This window comes from Lutra lutra, chromosome 12 (assembly GCF_902655055.1).
Source record: "Lutra lutra chromosome 12, mLutLut1.2, whole genome shotgun sequence".
In the NCBI taxonomy this organism is placed as follows: Eukaryota; Metazoa; Chordata; class Mammalia; order Carnivora; family Mustelidae; genus Lutra; species Lutra lutra.
In genome coordinates, this window is record NC_062289.1 from 95589960 (window position 1) to 95616475 (window position 26516).

General features: G+C 55.0%; 1 protein-coding gene across 1 annotated transcript; it reads right to left on the reverse strand.

Moving 5' to 3' along the window:
• Positions 1–3244: 3244 nt before the first annotated feature.
• FOXN4 (forkhead box N4) lies at positions 3245–25942 on the reverse strand. The gene is made up of 10 exons (XM_047697828.1): positions 25835–25942; positions 24887–24975; positions 10973–11118; positions 8897–9021; positions 8681–8791; positions 8228–8355; positions 7518–7614; positions 6324–6531; positions 4675–5058; positions 3245–3598 (listed from the first exon to the last, which is right to left on the reverse strand). Exons 2-10 carry the CDS (start codon positions 24970–24972, stop codon positions 3339–3341), a joined length of 1545 nt encoding a protein of 514 aa, XP_047553784.1. The 5' UTR covers positions 24973–24975; positions 25835–25942; the 3' UTR covers positions 3245–3338.
• Between the last annotated feature and the right edge of the window lie 574 nt (positions 25943–26516).

Here is a 26516-nt window from a genome sequence, read left to right on the forward strand (position 1 = left end):
GTGGTCCTTTGGGAGGCTCAGAGGGAAAGTCTGTTCGCTTGTGTTTTCCCGTGTGGAGGGGCCCCTTTCTCTTATCAGAGCCAGTGAGGTGTCCTCTTCAGCGCTGACACTGAGCCTCCTGTCCCCTCTTTGACTTCTCAGGATCCCGGGGTTACAACAGGGCTTACCTGGATATCCAGGACCTCCTCCCTAGTTTCAGGGCAGCTGAAACACAACCTTAATGCCCCCTGCTCCCTTCCTCGCCCTTGCTGTAACAGAACCAAGTCACAGGGTTAGGACGTGGCCACCATCCGGAAGCCACTATTCCGCCTCCCACGGGGGATGGCACCTACTACCCCCCCCCACCAGGATAAATGAACTAAGCCATGTCACAGCACATGTCGCAAAGTAAGCCCCCGTCCACATTCACCAGTGGCATTGGTTAGAACGTGGGCGATTTCTCCCCAAGGGAGAAGAAAAGCTGCACGATCACGAGCTGAGTCTCCATTTTCTTATCTGGGAAATGGATGAGTCTCCTGCCTCTGTGGGGGGCTGAGCTGTCTGTACTCATCAGGAGTGGCTTCCTGGGGCTTAGCTCAGTGCAGCACGCAGCTGGGGTTCAGAGGGTGGTGAATGCTGAGCATTTTTCTCCGGAGTTGACCATCTGCAGAGAAGTTGGTCCGTGAAGCCTCATTCCTTGGGTTTCGCCTTCGTGCTTTCTCCTGGGGTCAGCTCAGCCCCCGCACAGGTGGGGCTCGGGTTGGGATTAGGGCTCTGGCTTAGAGCTTGTGACCTTAGGACCTTGGTGTTTCCGCCTTGATTCTATACATACGTGGCCCTGTTTGCCTGCAGTAAGGAGTAGGGGATAGACTCAAGTAAAGGCTTCTCAGCCATCTCCTTGGGGTGACCCGGCTACTGAGGCTTCGCCCTCCACTGAGGGCGGTGGGGGTGGGGGGAGTGATGTGCTCATTGGCCAGGCTTGGGTTACAGGTCCACCTTGGAGCCAAGCCGTGGAGGGAGTCTCTCCCTGTCACCTGCCTGTTTTCCCCAGAGGGGACCTGGTCCCCCTTCCCTGTCATCCTTCTAATCTTCCTTCATGCTCATTGTCACACGTGCATGGACCCGTCTCCCCAGGGAGTGTGCAAGCCACTCCCCAGAAGGGCTTAAGAATTGACTCCTAATGAATGCATCCTTCTGCTGTTATCTTGGGTGGCAAGACATTCCTTTATTCCCCCAAGCCTCAGTTTCTTCATCTGCAAAATGGATGCAGTAACGAAGCCAGGTGTCTGGTAGGGCATAAGGAGGGTCGAAGGAGCTAATTTTCAGGAGGGTGTGGTGCTGAAAAGGGTGCATTTGCTCCCACCTTGTTACGTCCTGTGACTCCGGGAACGCACCAGAGGCGGCGCCATGGAGCTCTGACTCTGGAGTTTGGCACGCAGGGCCTCAGTCCTGCCTCCTTGGTTGGTCTGAGCCTCTTTTTTCTGAGCAATAAATGGGGTTTGCGTCCCTGCCTAGGGATGCCTATTAAGAGCCTGGCACTGAGGGCTGGTGAATGATGGCTGTGCTGATTTTCCCGATAATGACAATCTCCAAGGGGAACCTGGCATCAGATCCCTGGGTTCAGTGTTGCTGTGGTGTTGCCTCTCTGGGCCTCAGTTTCCCTGTCTGTAAATGGCACCTCAGCTGTGAGCGGTGAGTGACAAACAGCGCTTTTGTCCTTCACCTCCGCCCACGCCTCCCTCTGAGCCACAGAGCTGCGGTTCAGCCTTTACTGACAAAAGACAGTTATTCAACGCTACTCTCTGAGAGTCTTGGCGTCTCCTGAACACGGGGTCTTCATTGGCAACAACTCAAACATCTTAACTTGTCGAGGGTCACATCCCACAAAGCCACTGAGCCGTCCTGCTCAGATGGCCAGCACCAGGCTGTGTCTAAAGGTGATGGCTGCTTGGCAGAAAGTTCCAGAACTAGGTAGCAAGTACTTCAAGATGGTCCTTTAAGACAAGCCCCAGCCTTGAGCCCTCCAGGCGGCTGTCTGGTGAAGAGTCTGGTCCTCGGGTTTGGGGATGCCCAGACACAGGAGCCGGACATCCAGCTGGTCAAGAGGGGACAGTGGTCCGAACCACCACTGCACTTCTCGGCATCGATGGGGCTGGAGGGTCCTTCTCTTTTACCTTCTCTTTTCCCGGGCCCGCTCTCCTATCCCTCCCACCCACAGTCTGCAGAATCCACCACTTGTGAAATCAGTAATTGGTAATGAGAGAAAAAAAAAAAGAAAGAAGGAAAGAAAACCACATAAAAACAGCCGTAGGGCAAGGAAGAGGCAAGCAGGTGCCAATAAACACACCACCTGGCAGCTTGGTCAGCCCTCTCACCAAGTGGGGCAAGCTCTACATGGTCCCCTTTGCTTTTTTTTCCATCAGTGTCTTAAATCCCAGCACGAATGGCCCCTGCCATCCTTCCCATTCCCATCCCAGTCTCCCCTTCGGAAGCCCCCAAGCCTGGAGCGAGGTACACTCCTGTCCTCTTGCGCGCATGTGGGAAGCAATCTGGATCATGACCAAGCAGTCAGAAACGTCTCTGGTCTCTGATTTAGAAAAAGAGGATGTCCCATAGTATCCCAAGAGCTTCTTGTTCTAAAAAAGCAGCCCAAGGCTCTAAGAGCCCGTTGACGCCATGAGCCCCTGGAGAAATTTAGGAGGAAGGGTTGCCGGGAGGCAGGCAGGGACCGGGGACTCTCATTCCGGGGCCGGGGTCCAATCGATGCTGCAGAGGGGCTCCAATAAATATAAATAAAGGTACACGGGGGCCCAGGGCCCAGCATGGCGCAGGATCTGTTGTGTGCAATGGTCTGCAGGAAAAGCAGGGCTGGAGGGTGGGGGGCGCATGCCTGTCCCGGAGTTCAGCCCGGGCCCGGCCGAGGGGAGCTGACGGTTCTGCTGGTTCTGCTCCTGGCCTCGGGAGGCCCAAGTGGATGCTTAGCCCCAGAGGAATGACTTCAAGGGCCTCCCCGCCAGAGAGTTCCCATGGCGCACCAATGCGTCCCATCTCAAAGGCGGGCTGCAGGTCCTCTCAGGAGCCCAGCGCGGGTGCAGGCTCCAGAAATCTCGTTCTCAGAAGTCACTCTCTGGGAGGAGCGTTGTGGGGGGGACGTCATTGAGGTCAGGGGAAGCTGGTGTGCCTGTCCATTCTCCTCTGTCCTTCTGACCTGAGTGGGGGGTGTTTGCCCAGAAGGCCTCCTGTGGGGGAGTGAGAGGGCCAGGGGCGCCAACAGGTGGAAGAGGCCTCACTTCCTGGTACACCGGGCTCCGGGGAGCTCTCTGTTAGGGGCTGGGGTGGGGGCAGGCAAGGCCATCACCTCAAAGCAGGGCTATGGGTTTGTTCCCTGGGGCGCCCAGGTACTGGGAGGAGGAGGTGGTGGCTGACGCGGTCACGCTGTCTGGGGTTGAGTACGAGGCATAGAGACCCGTCACCTGCAAGTCTGGGAAGGACTGGTCGCTCCCACCGGAGACGGGGGTCAGGCCCGAAGCCCCCAGCTCACAGCCAAGGGGAGAGTCTCCGAAGGCCCCCAGGGTGTCCAGGCTGAAGCCCCCATCCTTCATCTCCTCCCAGAGGTTCCCTTTCAAAGACAAAGGCATTTGGATGAGCTGGCTTCAGGACAGACGGACCCGAGATCGAGTCCTGTCTTAAGGAATAGGCAAAGACCGTGTGTAGGGTTCAAAGTCAGCGATTGCAGGGGAGGGGGCATGGAGAAGACAAGTTCCAGCCCCAGCCCGCCCCCTTCCCACTGGGCATCCCGGGGAGTGTCGCTTCTGAGCCTCAGGCTCCTTGGGATGAGTGGAGACAATCAGAGACTTCATCCCCCTCCCCCCACCCCCATTATCCTCCCAAGGTTTCAACAGGGGAATGTGTAGAAACATGGACTCTCCCTCAGGGTTCCCACCATGGCCCAGCCTGGGGACAAAACAAAAATTTCCCTACATAATAATCCAGGGGGACAGGCAGGGAGGGCAGAATATACCCTTTCACAGCTGTAAATAACACCCTCACTAGCTAACTCACAAACCTGCTAACCAGTCCATTCCCTCTCTAGACAGAGAACTCCCAGAGGGCAGGGGCAGGGAGGAGTCCTCGGCCCTTGGCTGGAGCACGGTAGGAGCTCCCGTGTTGTGAACAGACAAATCATAAGACACTTCCCTTGTCCGTGCAGGCATTCGATCAGCTCCTATATGCCAAGCACGACCGAGGGGCAGGCAGTGGGTCAGAGCGTGACCTGGCCTATGGCTGACACACACACACTGAAGTGGTTACTGAGTAAAAGTTGGGGGTCAGACAGCCCTGGGTGGAGGTACCGCTCTGCCCCTTACTAGCCGGGTGACCCTCAGGCCAGCGACCTCACTTCTTTGTCTCATCTCCTCAGCAGCAGAATAGGGACAGGAAATGGCAGTGGCCTGCCAGGACCATTGCATGGTGGGACTGGGGTGACGGCTAGGGCATATAGTAAGCACTCATGAAACGCTTGCCATAATTCACCAGCATGAGGCGCTTGGGAAGTACTTGTCCAAGGAATGAGCTGAGGGGTAAATGCAGACGGACCTCCTCTCGCTTGCCCGGCCCCGTCTTTCTGGCCCTGCAGCTTCTCCCACTCCTACCAACCCCTTCTGTCCCGCCCTACCCCTATTCCTGTAGCCTCACCCTGCAGAGCGAAGTCCATGATGCTGGGGTCCAGGGCGTCCACCTCGGTGCTCATGTCAGTGCTGACGTTGATGAAGTCCACGGGGGCCCTTCCCAGGGCAGGATGGGGCAGGGGGCTGGGGCTCAGGTCCGGCAGGGCATGCAGGGGTGGGGTCTGTGCTGGGGCTGGAGAATCTGGGGCCAGATGTGCCTGGGGCTGGACCTGGTGGTGCAGGGGGACTGACTGCAAGGACAGGGTCACCAGGGGCTGGGGTGGGAGCTGGGAGACAGCCAGGCAGCCATGGGCCATGGCCACCGTGGAGGCGTGAGTCAGCACAGTGGTCTCGGGATTGCCAGGCCGTCTGCAGCTTTCTGGTCGGTCCGAGATCAGTTTGTCCAGCTCCTCTGCAGGCAAGGGAGAGGTCCCTCAGCAGCCGGCCTGCAGTTCCCAGGCCCCCGTGTTAGCATGCCTGTAACCCTAGCAATTCCCTTAGATTCTCTGAACCTCGGTCTCTTCATCTATGAGAGGGCACCGTACACTCTGCACAGTGCTGTTGGGGAAATGTCATGAAATCACAGATTGCATAGGGTCTTTGAGGAATGAGGGAGCCTCACATGACAACGGTACGTCCTCTCTTTGGGACAGTGCTTTAGCTCAAGGACGTCCGTGAAGCTAACAGCTCTGCAAGAGGAAGCAAGGCAGAGAGGACAGGTCCCACGACACTGGGACAAAATGTATGAACGCACAAGGGGTCCTAGCCGCTCCCTGCTACTAAAGAGACATTAGGTGTTACTGTGGGTTGAAAATTGGATCCTCCTTGATGCTGTTGGTTATAAGCAAGAGAGATGATTACTCTGAAATTATATCTGGTTGGTGGCTTGAGTCTCCTTAAATGTCACACCAGTTTGAGACTGGACCACCAGGGTTCCGGGACCTATCTAAGATGGCACACATTTTAGAAAAGAGGACACTTATGGGCTCCCACATGGCTCAGTGGGTTAAGTGTCTGCCTTTGGCTCAGGTCATGGTCCCAGGGTCCTGGGACTGAGCCCCTTGTCAGGTTCCTTGCTCCGCAGAGAGTCTGCTTCTCCCTCTGCCCCTCCCCCCTGCTCATGCTCTCCCTCTCTCTTGCATGTGCTCTCTCTCTTTCAAATCTTTAAAATAACTTTGTCTGTAAACCTTTTGTTGGAATTTTTGATATCCTCAGCATACATTACCAGAAGTAAAATAACTGGACCAAAAAAGTAGGGAACAGTTTGCAGGGTTTTTATATATTATTTTGCCTTGGAAAAGTTTAACTGAGAATCTCACCTATCCTACTATGAAGGTGCCTGTTTCTCCACATCTTAGCCCACACTGGGTGTTATTATTTTATTATTTTATTGTTTTGAAACTTGGTGCCAAGGCAGTAGGCACAGTAAGAAAGTGATGTCCTCCCATGGTTGCTTAGTTTGGCATTTCTCTGTGAGAAACTAGGGGCTGTGTTGGGAGACTGAACAGCTTTCCATAGGCCTCTGATCAGACCCCTCCATGGACTTGCCCCGGGGAGGCATGTTTCCCGGGAGGAAAGGAGGAAAGTCCACCAGGCGCCCATGTCCCCACCAGCGAGGCCAGGACCTATGGGCAGGGACATGTGTTGCGGGTGGCAGTGGGGGTGTCTAGGCCTCACCGGGATTGGCCATGCTCCGGTGGATGGCAGCAAGGTCCTTCCTCTTCCACTTGTACATCTCCTCCTCCATCTTGTCGATGCGGGCCAGGTTAAGGGCCCACAGGCAGCCCTTGCGTGAGGAGCCGCTCATCTTGTTCTCTACCTTCTCGAAGCACTTGTTCAGGGACAGGTTGTGTCTCACCGAGTTCTTCCAGCCGTCGGGAGCCGTCTGTGGGGAGAGATGGACACACAGATGTTCTCAGAGACCTCCCTGTAAGCCCTTCCTCTCCAGGGGCATCTCAGACACAGGCCTCGAGGGGCAAGGCATGGCAGTGGTGGGGTAAAGTGAGTCTGAAGCCCGGCCTTGAGTTAGGAAGACAAGAGAGACTGGTGGGGACTGTGGCTCACCAGGAGGGCCACGCCCTTTTAAAGGGGCAGCCGCATATGAGCTCCAGCCAACAGTTACTATGTGAGAACAAGCCCAGGGATGCCAAATCATCCCCTCCTCCTCTCCTCCTTAGGAAGCAAGTGAGGAAGAGGATGCTATCATGCGGATAACTGACCAAGTATATTCAGTCGTGTTTCAATGCTCATACTTAATTGTTAGGAAATCAGATACTACGGTGCAGCTCACATTCTAGCCCCTGCCCCCCGCACTCGCACACACCACCATCTGCAATATTTCTGCGAGGGACACTGTCCAAGTCAGGGATCCTGCAGCTTGGTACCCTTTGACCTCCTGCTCCTTATTTCCCTTTGATGCCAACAAAAATAATGTTCGTGATGCCCAGTCACACGCCAGGAGCTGCCCCAGCCCTTTACCTGCAGAGGCCTCACTCCCCTGGCCAGCTGGCTACCATTCTCCCCATCTTACAGATGAGCAAACCGAGGCTCGGAGAAGCAACAGCTCTTGCCACGTCTGTGTTATGCATCAGAGTGTTTCAGGGAGTCTGTGAGGAATCACTAAGCTGACCTCGCCATCCTCTGCCCTCCCCCACTCCAGGATGCCCGGTGAACTCCGTCTCTGGGCAGAGTCCGGCTCCAAGGCCCCCTCTTCCTTCTGGGCTTCTTTGGCCATGCCTGTGTGAATGCACAGATGTCTATGGGCGTCACTGGTGACCTAAGACAGTGACCCATTTTGGTCTGGGGCCGTGTGAGGGAGAGGCCAGAGCAGCTGGCCTCTTAACACCCCTACACTCCACTGGGGCCCCTCACCTTGAAGTAGGGGAAGTGCTCCTTCATGAAGCTGTAGATCTCACTCACGGGCAGGCTGCCTGTCTTGCTGTTCTTCAAGGCCATGGCGATCAGACAGCTGGAGGCGAAGGGTGGGGCAGGCCAGGGGTAAAGGGGTCTCAGGCTGACAGCCCAAGGTCCCCTCTGCCAGGAAGTCTGCCCTGCTTGATCTCACCAGTACCAGCCCTTCCATACTCAAATAGTGTTAGCTCTGGTACCTTTCCATGGCCCTAGGTCTTGCCCACCCCTTGCCCTTCTCCTTGACCCGGAGCTCAGACAGTGGTACCAGTCTGAGAAAACTCTTTTCCTCTCTTTATTCCTTCCCCATAGTGAATGTCTGTGGGCCTTTAGACTTAACTAGGCTGCTTACCACCCATCCCCCACTCTTGCAGGGTACACAATATTATTTTGATGGCTTTTTACATCAGAGGGAATTAAGGCTCAGAGAGGCCAAGCCGCTTCCCCGAGGCCGCGTGGTTTGGGAATGAGAGAACAGAGCATCGGGCTCTGGGTCTGGAGTGGGTTCTCCACCCTGGGAGCTGATCCTTCCTAGAGCACGTCCCTTCTGGGGGCTCCCTACTCGCCAAAAGCTCCCCCCGCCCCCGCTTGCAAGTCTGAGCTGTCCTAAAGGCAGCCGTAGCCCCTCTCCTCCCCTACCCACCCCCACAGCTGCGGCCCATCCCGGACCTCACCTGTATGAGTAGATGGGCTTGGGGTAGTGTTTGGGGTGCAGTTCCTGAGATGAATGGACAGCCATGTGGGGCTGGGGGTACGGAGACCGTGCTCCAAATGGGGAGCCATACAGGCTCACGGGAGGGCACTTCCCACAGCCAGAGCAGGGAAGCGTGGCAGAGAGAGAAGGTAAGAAAGGACATAAGCCACTCACAGGAACACTACCCCACCCCAGGCTTGCTTTTTAGGAGATGCTATTTAGCAAGATGTGAAGTCACCGGCCCCAGGAGACAATCCTGTCTCTCTCTGCTCCTTGTGGGGGTTTTCGGGAACCCAGTGAACAACTCCATGGGCATGGCGAAAGCTATCCCTGTGTTGCAGGGGAGTAAACTGAGGCTCAGAGAGGTTCCCGGCCAGCCCAATGCAGGGAGGTGTGTCTCTGAGTCTAGGACCCTTCTCCCAGCCCCTGGTACCTGCTGCGGGCCTGCAGGGAGCGGTAACTGTGTCTGGGGGGTGGACGAGTACAGCTGTGGCGAGTCCTGCAGGCCGGATGAGGGCTGGCCCCCCACAGGGATCTGGCTCACCTGCAGGGGCCCCAAGAGGAAATAGAGGAGGTTAGGGTGAGGGTGGGTCAGCCCTGCCCTGGAGGACCCCCGCTCGAGCTCCCTGACCCCCGCGGTGATGCTTACAGTGGCTCCATGATTGGCTATGGGGCCCAGGCTGAGCATGCCTGGGGGGGCCACGCCAGCCGGGCCATGGAGCAGGGCACCTGCAGTAGCTCCCACGTGCAGGTCAGCCACCCTGGCCAAGGCACCTGCAAAAGGGAAGCACGGAGAGGCTGCTGGGCTGGAAGGATGGGGTCCGCGGGCAGAGCGGCTCCATCCCTGGACACCGCCAGAGGACAGAGCCCCCACCCCCACCCTTGGGACCAGGTGCATGGCAGGTGCTTGGCAAATCACCACTCAGAGTGCAGTGCTGAGCCGTGGGTTCCTACCAGCTGTGTGACCTGGGGCTTGCCTCAGTTTCCTCATCTGTGCAGGGGAGCTCCCGAGATCACCTACATATGAAGTTGTTGTGGGGGTTTCAGGGAGGTCATGTCTATACAGTGCTTATCACGTTGTTGGCTACACGACCACATCTCGGTAAACAGGAGTCAGTAACTAATAATAACGATGATGTCATTAGTATCTCCGTTCTTGTCCATTGTGAAGCCCAAACATCAACTCATTGTTCATCTCTCCTCCTCAGAATCATATCTTGGTTCCCAGGGCCACCAGGCTTCGCTCTGAATGCCTTTGTGCCTCCTCTACCCTCTGCCAAGCCCTGCCCCTAAGCTAGCGGATGTCCTCACGCCTGCATGCCAGCCACCCAGTCCTGGGCCCGGGAAAGACACTGCTCCTCACCACCATTCTGCTTTAGGGCTACCTTCTAGATTAAACCAAGCTGACCTGCAAGATGATCCTGCCCTGGGGCCACCTCTTCCAGGAAGCCTTTGGGGTTCCTCGGCTCTCTTCTGAGTCCTGGCCACCACCTGGGCTCATCCGTGGTGCCTTTGGTCTGTCTGCCCTGCCCTCTCTTGGACCAGACCCTCTGCTCCCTGAGAACTAGGACCACATCTTGTATGACCCATAGAGACAGGAGCGTGGGAGGGGTGTAGCCGCCCAGGGGAGAAGGGACGGGCTTCCTTCTTTCATGCTTCCCATCTCTTGCGTGCCATACAACACCTACTGTGTGTCCAAGGCACTTTTGGCATTGAATCTTTTCAACACCCCAGAAGGGCAGCTCTGCTATCCTTTTGTTGCAGATAAGAAAATAAGTCAGAGGGGAAAGTACTTGCCCAAGGTCACGGATCTGGAGGTTCTAGATCAGGGTTTGGCAAACCCTGATCCAGCAAAGATCCAGCCTGTGCCATGTTTTTGTAAATAAAGTTTTATTCGTACACAGCTATGCCTGTTCATTTACATTGTCTGGGGCTGGGCTTGTACTATAGGGACCCTATGGCCTACGGAGTCTAGATATTGACTACATGGCCCTTTACAGAAAGAGTTTGCAAACCCCTGCTACAGACGTTTTGGCCAAGAACAATTTGTTCAATGAAATAACTATTCCTAGACCCTAATTTGTCATCTATTGGCACTTTTAATGTACCTTGATGATTGTTTTCAACACTTCCTGTGTCGCTATTTTGTCCACTTGCTATCACAGCAGCTAGCTGCCATTTATTGAGCACCAACTGTGTGCCAGGACTGTCAGCACCTTCCAACGTATCCTCTCTCTGAAGATTGGAGTTCTGTAGGCTTCTTCAGTAAGGGGCCAGATAGCAAATATTTGAGGCTTTGCCGGCCGTATGGCCTCTGTCTTTGGTTTTTTTTACAACCCTTGAAGAATGCAAAACCATTCTGAACACAAGGGCAATACAAAAAACGGGCTGCAGGTTGCAGGCTGCCTTTGGCCTGCGGGCTGTAGTTTGCCAACTGCTTCAGCTGTTCACAAGCGGGGAAGGGGCAGAGAAGGGGCTGTCTTTATTCGTCACTGAACCCTGAGCTCACCCACAGCCTGGCACATGCTGGTGAGCACACGAATGCTCCCATCCCTCCGAAGAAGGTGTCATCAGGCATGTTTTGCAAATGCAGTAAGAGGCGCAGAGAGTGAGAGACCTGGTCACAGTCACCCAGCTGCTGGGGGGCAGTTCTGGGCTGCGCCCCTCCCACCACCACCCCAGCGCCACGCCTCTCCCCACCCCCCCACCCCACCCTTGTGCCTACCTGGGTGTGGGGGCGGCGCACCGGGGCCACCCAGGTCCATGCGGCCACTCGCCATCTGCTGTAGCCGTGGCACGTCCACCGCTGTGAGCCATGACAGGGACTGCAGGTCCCCAGGAAGGTCATCATCACTGCAGGTAGCCAGGAGCCTACAGGGAGGGGCAGGAGCTCGGGCGGGGCGGGGAGCTCAGGTCGGCTCCTGGCAGGGTAGGGGGGGCACCCCTCCACCTCTGGAATCATCCCTAGCCCCTCTCCTCCCTGAGCCACCCTCATGTGTCCATCTCTTGGGCTAGGCGTGGTCCCCGGATCCCCACTTTGGCAGCCAGATCCCACATCCTCAAATCATGCCTGTGTTTACTGTATCTTATCTTAGCCCCTACCTAGCCCCCAAATAATAAACACTAATGTTTGTTGAACACTTACTATGTGCCAGACACCATATCAAATCCTTCATGGGTGGTAAGTCATTGAACACTCCTCACCCCATGAGGCAAACGGTAGTGGTAGTATTCCCATTTTACAGATGGGGAAACTGAGGTGAGGAGCTCGGTGTTCAACAGGCACAGTCCTTTTCAATCCTGTTCAATCCCTGCAGCAGCCCTGAGAGGTCGGATACGCCCACAGGTCCCTCTTGTATTTGGGGAAACTGAGGTTTAGAGCACTGAGTCGCTTGCCCAAAGCTACACATAACAGGAAGTGGTGGGGCTGGGACCCAGGCAGCCAGGCCTGAAGCCCAAGCTCTTCACCATGCCCCCAGCAGTCCCTGGAGACCCCCTATAGGACCGATGTCCACCACCCCTCTACAGACTCTCCACAGAAAGAGAAAGGCTACCCACTGGGAATGGCAGGCAGGTCCCCCCAGTGTGGGGTAAACAGGCCTCCCCAGCACCCCTAAAGTCATGCTTGCCACACGGCTCCAAGGGCCCTGGGCTCCCACGACAGTGTCTTGTCCACGGGATAAGGTGGCTGCAAACTGGCCCAGAGCCCAGGCCAGACCCACCAGGCCACCAGGCCAGGGCCCTTCTGGAGTGTGGCCCAGAGGTCCCCAGTCCACATTCTGAGAGCCACGGTTTAAGAAAAGTCTCAGGGCTTCCTAGAAAGGGGGGAGAGAGAGAGCAGCGCAGCCTCCAGCCTTTTCCCGTGTGGGGCAGGGGACCCACCATGGGGCATCCATCTCAGCGCCCCACCCCGGGCCGCCCTCCAGCTGGAGGGCTCTCCCCGCGCTGTCCCGCTGTCCCTCCTCGCCTTTTCTCTCCCCCCTCCTTCCCACCTCGCCCGTGCTCGCTCTCTCTCCTTCTGTTTTAGGGCCACAATTAGCGTTGCCATGGCCACAACTGCTCCTTGGTGCGGGGCCTGGGCCCTCAGCCCACCAGGCTGGCATCAGGTGACCGTCAGGCTGCCCCAGCCATTGGCTGCCTTGTAGGAAAACAGGGCCTGGAAACGATTTGAAAACCCGGCCGGCCGTGTCAGCAGCAGCAGTTGGCCTGGCTGCTGTCCCCCGGCGGCCCATTGTGCGACAAACGACTGTTGCCCCCGTGGCACGTGGCCCCCATTGTCCTAGGGTCTCTGTGCCATTGTCGTTGTGGCCCCCCACCCCACCCCCGGCTGCCACTCCTGCAGCCTGCTCGTAACTCATCTGGAGAGGGACAGCCACAGCCCAGGCCTAGGCGATGCCATCTGTCCCCTCAGGCCCGTGGAGACCATGGGGTGAGACTGAGGGGCAGGGCCTGGTGTGCCGCCCACCGCATGCATGGGGGTGTCTGGCCGGTCCCCATCCACCCCAGGACTGGCCGACCTCCCAGCGTCTGGTAGTGCGAGCCCTGCTCCTGCTCCCTTACCTGCTGTAGCTCCCCAATGCCCCTGCTGCTCTGTCTGGCTCTGGGGCAGCAGGAAGGAATGGAGGTGAGCTGCTGCTGGCAGGTTTCTGAAGCCAGAGCCCCACCAAAGCCCCCTGAGTGGTGTTGGGGTGGGGCTTGTAAACAAACTGGCTTTCTGGGTGCAAGCAGGGTCTCTGCCGGCCGGTGACTGACAGATCGTCCACAGAGTGGTTAAGAGCTCGGGCTCTGGCTTCCAATCCTAGTCTTCACTTACCTGTGTACCAGGGCCACTGACTTGATCTCTGTGAGCCTCAGTTTTTCATCTGCAAAATAGGGCTAATAACACTTCCTTTCTCCTAGGGTGTCAGGGGGATTCAGCAGTGATCACACGGAAAGCCCTTGGAATGGTGTCTGACTCAGCTGCCATCAAGATTCATTCATACCAGTATTAATGTTACTATTAGCCAGGTCCCCAGAGAACTGGAAATCTGTGGAAGCTTTGGGCTCTGTGGTCTCAAGGACCCGCCTCTGTTGCTGCAACCACCAGCGGCTCCTGTGTGTTGAGCACTGCCTATATGCTCTCTCCCCATTCTGCAGACAGAGAGAGAAACTGAGACCCCCAAGCAGTCACTTAAATGCCTAAGAGCCTGTTTCCCCACGAAGGGAGGATCGCAGAAGGTTAACGATGCTGCTGAGCTCGTGGAGAGGGGGTGGAGGGGGTGGGGGGGTAAATGGTGCTATTCTGACTGTGCTTTTACGGGTTTTTTGGTCCTGCTGTTTGTGTGCCCCCACCCCGGCTCCCCATTCCTTCAGCATCACCCCCCGCACACACACACACCTGTGAGGAGCACAAGCAGCCTCCTGCGGCCACCCAGTGTCTGTTCCACCCACCCTCCCCACCCTGGGACCCCCGAGCATGGTCCCACCGCCATGTCTTAGCAATTCACCCTGCAAGGAGTGCCCCTCTTTCGCTTCCTTCCCCCCACACCCTTCAAAACGGTGCCCATCCCTGGAGGCTCACTGCACATTGTCTTCTGGCCTCTTACTGCGAAAGCGCCTTCCGACATCATCTAATCTCACCACACATTTGACCCATGGGGAAACGGAGGTTAGAAGGGAAACATTTTGCTTCTGATTCATAGTCCAGAGAAAGACCAAGGCTAGGGCTCCGGGCTGTCCGTGTGGGCTCATTCCAGCCCAAGAGTGACTTGTCATCCAGGAAGTCTTGGCCACCCCAACCCCAAGCTCAGGGACCCCTCCGCATCCTGGCTGCTCTCTGCACCTTGCCAGGGCCAGTGAGTTTGCACTGCTGTCTCTCTGCCCCTGCCCCCGCTGTCGGATCACTGAGGGCTTAAATGCCTTCTTGTCTGGTTGAAATAAGCTCAAGCCCAGGCCACCAACCCAGAGAATGGTGCGACAGTGGCTGTCATGTCCAGAACTTTTAACACCCACAGAGCCAGCCTCTGCCTCCCTGAGTCCTTGCAAGAGCCTCCGACAGAGATGGGGAGCAGGCAGCCCCACTATACAGATGGGGAAACTGAGGCGACCCAGGACTTGAACCCAGGTCTGTCTGCTGCAGTCTGAGGCTGTTCCTGTGGTAGGACAGGCAGAGAATCAGAGGGCCCCTGGGAGTGATGCTCCCCTGCCCCATGAACTTGGGGCTCACAAGTGAGGCTGTGGATACCAGCATTGCCTAGGACCTGATTTGAATGCAGAGTTCAAGAACCAGCCCAGAGCCTGGGGTCCCACCCATGAGCTGTGAGGCTGGGAAGCCACATTTGGCACCTCCCGGCAAAGCTCCAGGGGAAGGACAGCTCCAGGGTGGTGTGACAGGATCTTGGGCGGGCACAGTGCAAGCTTTGACTAGACAAATCTGGGTTCAAGTCCTGGTGACCCCTAGCTGTGAGACCTCAGACAAGCCACTTCTGGTCCCTGAGTCTCCATTTTCTCATCTGGAAAATGGGAGTATAACTGTCTCTATCTCCTTGGGTGGTTTCAAGGAGCCCACGGGCCAGTGTGTATTCCACCTTGAACCCAGGCCTGGTCCCCATTCTCCCTTTGGGGTCGGTGGCCAGGCCCCGCTCCCCCTGCTGGGCCTCCCTCCTGCCCGTGCCTAACACTGGCATTCCTCACCTCCGCCCGTCTCCTGCCATGGACATGGATGCCCCGAAGCTCTGTGGTGGGGGTCTGCTGGCCCTGAAGCCTGGCTCACTTCCCTCATCCCCCGTATTCAGACCTCTTCCCCGTGCACCCCAGGAACCGGGAGGCAGTGCGCCAGGCCCTAAATAGGTCCCGTTCCCATTGCCCAGCCCACGTCCTTACCCATCTGTCTCCTCCACTCCCTGCAGAGGCGAGTCAGCCCTCTGTCCACAGTGCTGGTGCTGTGTGAAGCACCTGCCACCTGTCCCTCACCAAGGCTAGAGTTCCCTTGTTAAAGATGCCCCGGTGAGCCCCATTACTACTCTCTTCTAGCACTTCCTTGTAAATGGCATAAACCACAGGGTCATCAGCTGGTGTCACCTGAGAAAGACTTCTTGGTTCGAGAACTACTCTGGCTTCCCGCCTCAGCTGTCCCACCTGTAAGATGGGTCAAGGGGTAATGACAGCACCGATTCCTTGTACCCACCCCCAGAGCTGGGGTGGTGGTGTATAGGGGACATGGTTTTTGTGGGACATGCACCATCAGTGAGGGTCTGGGATTCCTCCCTGGGGGATGTGTATGTGTGACCTTCTACCAGTCTCCTGAGTGGGTTTCCCCTCTGCTGGGAGAAGACAGGACATTTGTAATTCAAAGGAAAAGGCAAAATCCAGCCCTACCATCCTGGAGGTCTCCCTAGACCCCTCTTGCTCACTCTCTCTAGGTCTATCTTTTCAGTCTCTGGGTCAGGAGGTATTTCCAAAGAGGACAGGGGCTGTACCCCACCCCCAGCTCTCAGGCACCCCCAGTTCTGGCAGGGAGGAGGCCAGGACCAGGGCTAGGACCAGGGCTGAGTCCACAGCTGGGGGCAGGAGCCCCTAGAAGAACCTGATGCTGAAGCAGGGAACCTTATACCCCCTGAGGGAGGAGCTGTACCCCCAGAGCCCAGTACAGAGCCAGGCACACAGCAGGTATTCAATAAGTCCTCACGGATTGGACAAATGAACAAATAGACCCAGCCTTCTAGATGTCCCCATTCCCACTGCCCCCCTGCCCTCCAGGGCCAGGCAGGGGTGAAAGGCCCAGCTTAATTTTATTTAATTTTATAAAAGCCTATGGAAATGGCTTGGGGTGGGCAAGTCCCTGCTGTGTGCCCAGCCCGATCAGGCAGGTGTGGTTACTGTTACCGCCTTCCCATTTACCAGATGGGGACACTGAGGCCAGGGAGAAACAGGCCTGTCTACGGCCCCCCAGATGAGGACTGGGCTGGTTACAGCCCCATTGTCCTCTCTCCCTGCCCCATAAGGAACAGTTAAAGAAATATTTTCTGTGGATACTAGAAAATTCTAGCACTGTGCTATCCATAGGAAGCCACACGTGACTATTTAAATTTACTAAAATTAGGTACAGATTTCGCTTCTTCATCATACCAGCCACATTTCAAGGGTTCAATGGCCACACATGGCCAGTGCCTGCTGTATTGGACAGCATGGAATTGGAACATTTCCATCACCGCAGAAAGTTCTTACAAGACAGTGGTGGTCTGGAACATTCTTTTCAGTCATGACGGAAAAATCTGTGGTGTTTCCACATTGCCTTAAAATTGGAAATTTGATTAAGGTTTGGAAATTTCAGGAGCTGATTTCATGGAATTTTTGTTTTAGTATATTTCATTATAAAAAACTCCCCCACTTTACCTCCCACCAGGGAGGAAGTTATAGGGAGAGCTCTGTAAAAATGGGGGCCTTGTACTAAGGCAGCTCACAAAGTAGTGAGCTCTCTTTCATGGGGGGCATTCAAGCAGGAGTTGAGGGATGACCGGTCAGGCCCCTACTGGATGAAAGATGAGCCCAAGCCTCCTCCAAGTTCCCTTTGATGCCAAGACCCTATAGCTCATGGGAGCAGCCTGCATGTAAAGTCTCTGCTCACATTTCCAAAGTTCTATCATCTTGGGGAAGTGCCTCTTCCTCTCTTGGCCTCAGTTTCCCCACCTGTTATGCAACAGTGTCAGAGTAGACAATGGTTAGGGGAAGGCATGAACCCCAAGGTGGGTGGACCAGGGTCTGAACATTCCTGGCTGTGTGTTGGTCACCTGCTCTGGGGCTCAGTGTATAAAACAGGAATAGTAAAGACATCTACCCAAAAGTGATGGGCAAGAATGTCACCCTAGTTCATCAGCATCAGACCAGATGAAACATCAAGTTTTCCGCTGAAAAGTCAGGTTTAACTATTCAGTTCAGGGGTCCCAAAGGTGATCCCGGACAGGACTTCCCTTCTCAAACCAACTGGGGCATTTATCATCAACAGGGGGGTCCCTCCTCATTAACAAGTGGAGAGCTTTTGGGGCAAAATGAAAATAAAAAGACCTATCTGGCTCCCCAGGGTCCCCTGAATTCAGTAACAGCTCCCCACCACACACAGGGACGTATCCCTCCTTTCCTTATTAGAACCCCCCACCACACACACCCCTGAGGGGGGGTGTCGTCACCCCTGTTCATAGATAGGAGAGGTGAGGCCGATCCAGGAGAATTTGCCTCCGCAACCTCTGGCCAATGGCCTCAGGTACTCGCTCCAGCACTTTTCCCTGGGCCTCAGTTTCCCCATCTGGAACACCATGGGTCTGAGCCCTTTCCATCTCAGTGGGGCTGCCACTGGGATGGACACACAGCCTACAGGGCCACTCGGGGTAGACTGCAGAGGGAGTGGAGGATGCGGGAGGCTGTGGTTAGACCCTGGTTAGGAGCCAGGTGGTAGCCCGGGGAATAGTCTATCAGCAGTGTACTCATCTGGCCGACATTTTCCAAGAGCCTACTATGTGCTGAATTTTACGTGTCTCATCTGTGTGCCCTTGTGAGTTTGCTCATCGGAAGTCCCAAGCCTTCTGCAATACACTCTGAGCCTATCCCAGCTACCACCTCCCCACCTCCCCACCCCTGTTGCCTTTTCTGGGGCATTTCAAAGTAGGGATGACGAGTGTCGGCTCTGGGGTCAGCCAGGCCTAGATTTGAATCCCACCCAGCTACTTAGTAGCTCTGAGACTGGTCTGTAGGAGTCTACCTCTCTGGGGCTCAGTTTGCTCATCTGTACCATGGGGTGCTAACGTCTGTGCCCATTCTCACAGAGTGTTTGTTGCGGGGTGGGGGATGTGTGTTCCCAGCCCACCTGTGTGCACTGCATGGCAGTGTTTGCATGATTATAACCGTCTTCTAAAAAGCGAGAATCCAGCAGAGTGGGATCTAATGTAGAATACTAGCAGAGTGTCCCTGCACTCCTGAAATATTCCCTGAACTCCAACTCGCTGTGCTGGGTGGCAAGCACACAGAAGGGCCTCTGTCCAAGGAGATAACTTTCTAAGTGACCCAGGATGGAGGGTCGGTCCCCTAGCGTGCCTACCTCCCTGCCAGCCCTCTTTGGTCTGCACCTCCCTCAACTCTCAAAAGTCTGCGGGATGGCTCCTTAGCAAACCCATTTCTCAGATGGGATCACTGAGGCTCAGAGAGGCGAAGGGATAGCCCTCAGCCACACAGCATGGAAGCAAAAGAGCTGGGGCTTAAACCACCCACCCCGGAGCCTCTTTGCTTGGTCTCTCTGCCAGTTTAGCTGAAATAAATCAAGCTGTGGGCAGGAAGAGTGAGTCAGTATCCTCATTTTTAGAAGGATCAGATGGGCGCCTCTGTGGCGACCCTGGGCAAAGCGAGGCACCACTGGAGTCCGTGGCTATCATTCTATATGGACCAGGGGACCAACCTGATGACATTAATTAATAATGTCCTTAATTAATCAGCCGTGTCGCTGGAGGGATGGGAGCTGAGCCAAGAGGGCAGGGCACTGCAGGGGTGAGTCTGGGGACACCTGGATTCCAGGCCTGGCCCTACTCCTAACAGAGGTCCTTGTGCAGGTAACTCAATGCCTGTGAGATTCCACTTCCGCATGTGTGGACAAGAGGGGGGAATAGGGCCTGCTACTTGGTTCAGGGCAAACCACAGGAAGGGTATGGAACAACATTTGGCTCAAGGGCTAGACAACTATTTGTGGAGTGAATGGATTCAACACCTAGCAGTCAGAGTAGACTTTCAAAAGAGACGTGAGAACGTGGCCCTGTCCTTAAAACCCGTTAGGGGAGTAAGGGTCCAGGTACTCACCGTGGTCTGGCCTGGCCGCCTCCCACCCCCGCCTTCCCCTCCTGCCCTCATCTCCTCCGTTCTAGCAAACCTGTCTATCCTTGAGTTCCTCAAACATTCTAAGTGCTCTTTGCACATGCTGTTCCCTCTGCCCGGAATGCTATTCCATGCAGTCATTCGCAGCTGGCTCCTCCTCATGCTACTTAGCACAGCACAAATCTTTCCTCCTCTGAGAGGTTCCCCTGGCCACTCACACCCTGGGGCTTCTTCCTGTATGAGTCTGCAGAACATTAAGCATTTTTCAAGTATTCATTTATGTATGTTTCCAGTCTTTCCACGCTGAGAGGGTAAGGACTAGGAGGCCCTATGTTTTGTTCAGCACAGGGCCTGGCACCCTATGGGCATTTATTACCTCTTCACTAAAATAAGAGAAGGTGGAAGGATACCCCAGCCCAGCCGCCCAGCTCAACTAGAACGTGACTTGCATTGCCCAGTCTCTAGCCATTTCCTGCCTGGCTTAGCCATACCCCCACCCCAGGAAGCCTCCCAGACCCGTGCAGCATCTCCCAGTCTTTCCATTCCCTGGAATGATTAGAGCCTTAAAGTCTACATAGCATAGACCCCTGAGATCACCCATTAATTTTACTCAGGCATTGCCAAGCCCCGCCTTCCAGACACTAAACTCCCGGATGTCAGGGATGACTTTGTCTTATACCTGATTACAGTCCCAGAGTGACCAGCACAGCTTTCATTCTTTGACAAATATTTATCTCCTCTCCCCCGAGGTGAGCTGGACACCTGCCAGCCTGTTGCTATAAAAGTAAAACTCCGTGGAGCCCTTGCTAAGGGACTTGGCCATGCCTGCAGTGGGCCACCTGTACTGGGGGAAGGATTACCGTTTCTGCGGAGATTTTCACTTACAGAGCTCCAGTGCAAAGCCCGCAGTGAACTCTGTTTCCTATATCGGGGTTCCTTACTGTTAATACAGTAATTGTGCCATGGAAGGAAACAACCTTTTACGAGCCAAATCCCATCTCAACAAAGCTATGTGACCTTGGGCGAATCACGTCGCCCCTCTGCACCTTGATTTTCCCATCTATAAAATGGAATCATTCTCCTAATAATTTCCACCATGGAGGACAGCTGTGAGGATAAGATCAGAGAAGGTAGAAGAGAGCCCAGCACATGGCAGGTGCTCAGACAACGTTCCTTCTTTCCTCTCCTCTGGCTTTGCATGGTCCCTAGGAGGGGTTCCCACAGCAAATACTGTCTTTGGAGAAACAGGTTACCATCCCAGCGGAGCAGAAGACAGAGGCACATTCAGCCCTGGGACATCACTTCCGCTCTGATTACAACACGGAGGTTTTACCTGCCTCCTGGAGATGTGGTTGGTAGGAAATTGTTACATTACCACAAACTGTTCCTGTTTCCAATCCAAGCTTTACACAAAAGGGACTAAGCATCTCATGGTGGTGTTTATTTAGCTAACGTAGCTTTTGAAATCTTTTGTAACCGTTTACAGGAAAAAGAAAACCAAATGCAGTTTAGCAAGCTTGGGAATTCCGGGCCAAGAGTAAGCTTAGTATGAAATGATTTGATTAGGAGCCTGGAAAAGAGAATCTTTCCTTTCTAGAACTTGGCTGGGACTTGCTTGGTGGGAGGGTGGGCAGTGGGTTTGTGCATGTGTGTGCCCATGTTTCTTGGGGTGGAACCCAAGACCCCAAAGGAAGCCTGGACCCCCAGGAAGGCTACCTCTCTTTTCCTTGCCTGCAAGGTAGCCCGAGGAGCTTCTGGTCACCCGGAAAGAGATGGGGTGTACAGATGTGGGGACTGTCACTGCCCCTGACAGATGGAGCCCCCACCCTCCCTCCTGCAAGGAGGTCACAACCCATGGGCAGAGCCACACTGATGGGGGGAACCCCCCACCACACACACACGCAGCTCAGCAGGGGACTTGAGAGGAAAAGCAGGTAGCGTCTGCCCACCCTGGTCCACACGGCAGGGTCCTGTCATCATTTGAGTATAAACCTCCCTGCCTTTCTGTGGATGTGTTCTTACATGCCACTGAGTAAGCTAGCCATCTCCCAATGAATATTTATTAGGCATCCATTCTGTGCCAGCACTGTGGTTCAGAGATGAGAAAACCACTGTCCAAAGAGAGGAAGGGTTTTGTGCACATCTTAGAGGGGGATATGGCTCTGAGAGAAGGTGAGGGTCCAAGGAGCCAGCAGTCTACCTTCGTTTTCTGGGGCCTCAGTTGCCCAATCTGTAAAAGGAGGTGGCTGGACCTGACCTCTAGGATAAGTTCTTGAAGTTGGGGCAGGGGGTGGAAACCTGCTGTTCTGCGCCTTCCTGAATGTATGCCTCTGGACTCAGTCTCCTTGTCTTTGAATTGGGATCATGCCAGCACCTAATTTCATGGTTGTTATATGAAGACTGAAGGGGATGGGGAGCTTCCTAAGGAGTTTCATGGGTTTATGGCACACAGTAGGTGCTTAGGAAGTCGTTATTTTGCAGAACCGTACTTCCCTCCCAGCCCGGAGCCAAAGGGGAACAGGCTAACTTGCATCTAACATAAGCCGTTGCTGTCGTCCGTGGGGTCAGGGCTGGCCCTTGTCCTGGCCCCAGGCCCCAGCGTCACAGGCAGAGAGCCTGCTGCCAATTTGCTGTCTAAGCCCAGCCACTGACTCCCCGACAGCTCTCAGGGGGTGAGGTGGTGGGGGGGGCAGGGCAGCTTCCAGCTGCTGTCCCCCGGCCCCACCCCCTCCATCCCCACACGCAGCCATTGAAAGCTAACGGCCAAAGGCAGCCCTTGGGGATGGAGGGCTGTGTGGAGGGCTGCAAGGGGGCTGGGAACAGGCTGGACCAGCAGCCTGAGTGGTCCTTGGAGCCATTCCCTGGAGACACAAGAGAGGCAATGAGAAGCCCATAAACTTCTCCTTGGCTATTATTCAGGGAGAAAAATGGGAGTGGTTGGAAGGGGCCAGAGAGGTACTACGTGATCATCGAAGCTCTCCTCCATGAGAAAGCACTCTATTCCAGGTCTGGCCGAACTCCTTTTTGGCAGAAAAGTCACTGCAGAATCCTTGCAATAACCTTGCAGCTTCTCTCGTTGCTCCATTTCACAGATGAAGAGAGTGAGGCACAGAGAGGGATAGTGACTTGTCCGGGGTCACACAACGGCAAAATGGCAGAGCAACTTATTCTGTTCCAGCCCTTTCATTCTTCACCAGTGGGACATGAGAGTGGAGTGGAGGTGGGGGTGACAATACCCTCTGGGTGAGACAGCCTCTGGTTCAACCACCACTTTACCCATAACTGTGTCATCATGTAAAGCCACTTTAACAGGTCAAGCCTTGGTTTCCTCATCTGCAAACCGGGCACAGGCAGGCTACACTCATGGGGATGGCTGTGGCGCAGGTAGTGAAGGCTTAAGAGACCACCAGCTGCAATTCTTTTTATTACTACCCTGCCTTCCAGGCATGCTCGCTGAGGAACACAAGAAAGTCCTGGATCCACGCAAACAGGAAAGGCAGGATGCCCAGGCAACTCTGGATGGGGGGCTGAGGCTGGACTGCTCCTTGCTCTACTGGCCCCAGCCCTGCCAGCTGGTCAGGGAACTAGGTAGGTACTGAGAGTCCCCCCCCACCCCCCACCCCCGTAAGCTTATTGCCTGCTCTCTGCTCTTTCTGGACACAAGCAGCTTGCCCAGTGCCCCCAGACAGTTTGTGAGCTGGGCTAGCCAAGACACAGGGGACTGAGACCCCAAGGGTTAGAGCAGGTGGGAGTCCCTGTTGGGCAGTACCTGGGAGAAGATGAGGGTCCAAGGAACTCCCTAGACCCCCTCTCTTGCAGAAAGCCAGCCTCGTTGATGGAACTAAGTCATAAGAACAAGAGCACCTGCTGGTTCTGTGTCTCTTGCCCTATAAAACGGACTCAGTCCTTCCAGCAGCCACAGGAGGGACATGCCCTCATTGTGCTCACTTGAAAGGTGAGGAAACTCGACTTGTCCAAAGCTGGCTTTTGAACTTGCACACACATCCGACTCCAGAGCAGCTCCTGTTCTCATCCCAATTCCCTAACTCTGGGGCTTTTACAGAGTGCCTTAGGCAACAATAAGGCTCTATGGTACTAGGGAAGCACTGGCTTCCCTCACCTCCCAATGCCGGCTTCCAGCTGGGAGGACAGAGGGAGAGCCACCCCCAGACCTGGAGTGCCTCCTGTGGGCCAGACAATTTCATAGATATTGCACTTAAAATCAGTGAGAGGTAACTTTTATGAGCCCGGCTGTGCAGACAAATGAAGGTTCAGAAGGGAAATTGCCCAGGATCATGCAACTGGCAAGTGGCTGAGCTAGAAATTGTGTTTAATCTTTCTAATAACTCCATGCGGTGGGTACTATTTCTAGTCCCATTTTATGGATGAAGGAAACTCAGACTGCTCTACACAGCCAGAAGAGCTGGGATCATAATTGATTTCACAGCCCAAGCTCCTAACACCCTCAGGCTGCCCCTGGTCCACCTGCCATGATTTAAACCCGTTCAGGGCTGGAAAGAAGCCTAGAGGTCCGTGGTTGTGTGCTTTCCTGCTTTCCATTAAAGATTTTATTTCATTGCTCCAAGCCTCAGTTCTTCACTTGTACAGTGGAGGCTAATCAGAGCAGTTCCCAAGCTGGGCATACAGTAGGTGCTCAAAGAGTGCTGCATGCCTGGAGTCCATCTGGGGTCCTGGACCTGCACATGGTAAGCTCTCAGCAAATAGCTGTTTGCATTTGCGTCTTCATTTGGATCTCAGAAGGCAGCCTCCAGGCCCACAGCCCTGAGGAAGAACCTCCCTCTAATTGGGGGCCTTGGTCCGCCCCAGAGGGCACTGCTGGGGAGTTGCAGTGGCCCCCAGGAGGCCAGACAGCCCCTGGGTAAACAGGGCTGATCCGAGGTGACAGCCTGCTCTTCCCAGGCCAGGCCCTGTCCTGTCCCTACTCCATAATCTGGGCCATGCCCCCTGAACCCGTGAACATGCCTGCCATGATGGGTGGGGCACTGGGAACCAGTTCAGGCCTCCTGGGCTCAAGGGAGAGTGGCTGGGAGGAGACTCCAGATCATTCCTTTTTCTCTCTCTCTTTGCTATGTGACCTTGCACAAACCCTTTCTCCCTTCTTGGCCTCAGTCTCCCCAGCTGAAAAGCAGGGAACTGGACTGGCTGACCCCCTAGGGGCTGTTTGAGCTCTGAGGTTTGAAGACAAAAGGGCAAAGGCTCTGCGGAGCTTTCCCCCACCCAATTGTACCTTGCTTCATCCTGTCTCAAGAAATCGTTTATTTTGGCCTCAGACTCCACCAAATTTATTCCTCAAATACATGAGACCCAGGAGAGACCTTAATTTAAGAGCATCATTTAACTGACAAGCAAATGAGGCCCAGCTAAGAATTCAGGAGTTCCCACTCACAACTTTTCCAGCATCCAAAGAGGATGTAAGCCAGTTCCTCCCACCACCACGAACCCCCCAAAGCTTTTGGGGGGCATTTCCTGGAGCCCCTTTTGGGCCATTGTAGGGAAAGCAATCTATTGTCTTAACATTCACCAGGATGCCCTGTCTCTCACCCAGGAGGGGACCTCCCTTGGAGGAGACAAAAGGTTGGGCTTTGAGAGGTCCCATTTCCCCAGGCCACAAGCCCAGACACCCTCAGAGAGGCCAATTTTGAGACTGAGATCTTCTCCCTCTCTTGCAAAATCACAGAATTTAATGTAACAATAGTTCTTGGGCAGAAACCATAAACATTAGCACAGAAACACTTTACACAATTTGAAAATATAGCGACTTAGTTATTGCTGAAGCAACCCTCACCTGTACTCCTGCGGAGAGGGGTGGTGGTTTTGCCCTGAGTTTCGAATAATTCCTGACATCATGGATGAGATGTCACTTTCTATCATCTCCTCGGGGAAAAGACAAGAAGGGGAAAAAAAAAAACAAAAAACAAAAAACAAAAACTCCCATCAGTGACAATGTGGACAGGGTAGAAACCCGGTTTTCCCACAGTTCTGAAGGATGGAACTCAAACAACTAGCAGAACACTTCAAAAAGAAAAAAAAAAAAAAAGTGGTACTAGAGGATTTCTGGACATCACAGGTCACTTTCCCAGGGCAAGTCTACAGGGTTTCCAGAAGCAAAGGAAGAGAATGGAATGGAATTGCAGGTTCTTTCAAATTCGTGGGGGAAGGGGAGGAAGACTCTAGAATCCAAATGTCAAGTCTTGGAAAATGTCGACTAGCAAAATAGGAATCAGAAAAAACAGATTCCCTCCCAGCCTATTTTCAACCGCAGCTCTGTTACAATCACTTTGAAAATAAAAACATTTTTCAAAAAAAGGACAGCTTGATGTGTCCTGTATGTATCTCTGGGGGAACCAAATTCCCACTAGCAAAGGGAATAATCCCCGCTGGGCTCTCGCCCTTGAAATGCCTACAGAAATGCCACATACCCTGGCTGGAAAATCAGTCCAACCCCCACCCGCACCCTAGCCCCCTCCCCCCGCCACACAGAAACACAGTCTAAAAAACAAAACAAAACAAAACTTCCCTGAGTTTCTCAAACTTCAATCCTGAAACCAACGCAGAAACCCACCAAAAGACTCTCAGTTCCGCCCCAAAAGTCACTCAGGGACTCCCGGGAAGGAAAAAAGGGGAGCAGAGAGAGGTAGTCCCCACGGCCCCTGCACCCGGGTCTCCACCCTGGAAATGCAATGCAGGGCACTGCCCCGGAGGAGGGAGCAAAGCCGACCCTGCAAGGTGGTACCTGGCGCGGATCCTCGCCGGGCCGCCGCTGCAGGCGCTCCTGGGGAGGGCGGGGGTTTTGGAGGGGGGCTCCCTCGCGCTCGCCCCTCGCGTTCCGCAATTTGGCCGCCGTCGCGGCTCGAACCGTTTTTAAATTTCCCTCTCTGGAGCTGTCCAGCTCAGAGCATGCGCAGTAGCCGTGCAGGGGGCTTTTTTTCCCCAAGGGTCAGTTACAGGGCAGGGTCAAGGGGATTGCAGCGGGTGTTTCCCAGCAGCCGCGAGCCTTGCACGCCCCGGGGCTCCGGGTAGGGTGGGATGGGGTGGGGTGGGGCGGGGCGGTGTGCAGGGGTGGGGACACCCCTCTTCAAACTTTGCCAGCGGTGGCAGCAACTGCATGCTCGCGAGCAAGCTTTGAGGAGCAGTGGGAGGGTGATTTCGGCCAAAAGAATTAAGTTGCAAAAGGAGGCCGGGTGCCTTAAAACTTGCACTCCGTCACCTCCCCAGGGGGAAAGGAGGTGGGTGGGCGGAGAGCTCTGCCGAGACCTCCCCTCTCCCCCTAAGCGGGGACCGGCCAGGAGGCCGAGTCCGGGCTCCAGGTAGACGCGGATTCCGGCCACCTGTCCCTTTAAGAAAGTTGCGCCCGCGGGTTGGCGGGCGGGGGCTGAGGGGCCGGGAGCGCTCGCGCTGGGCGCCTCCACCTGCCG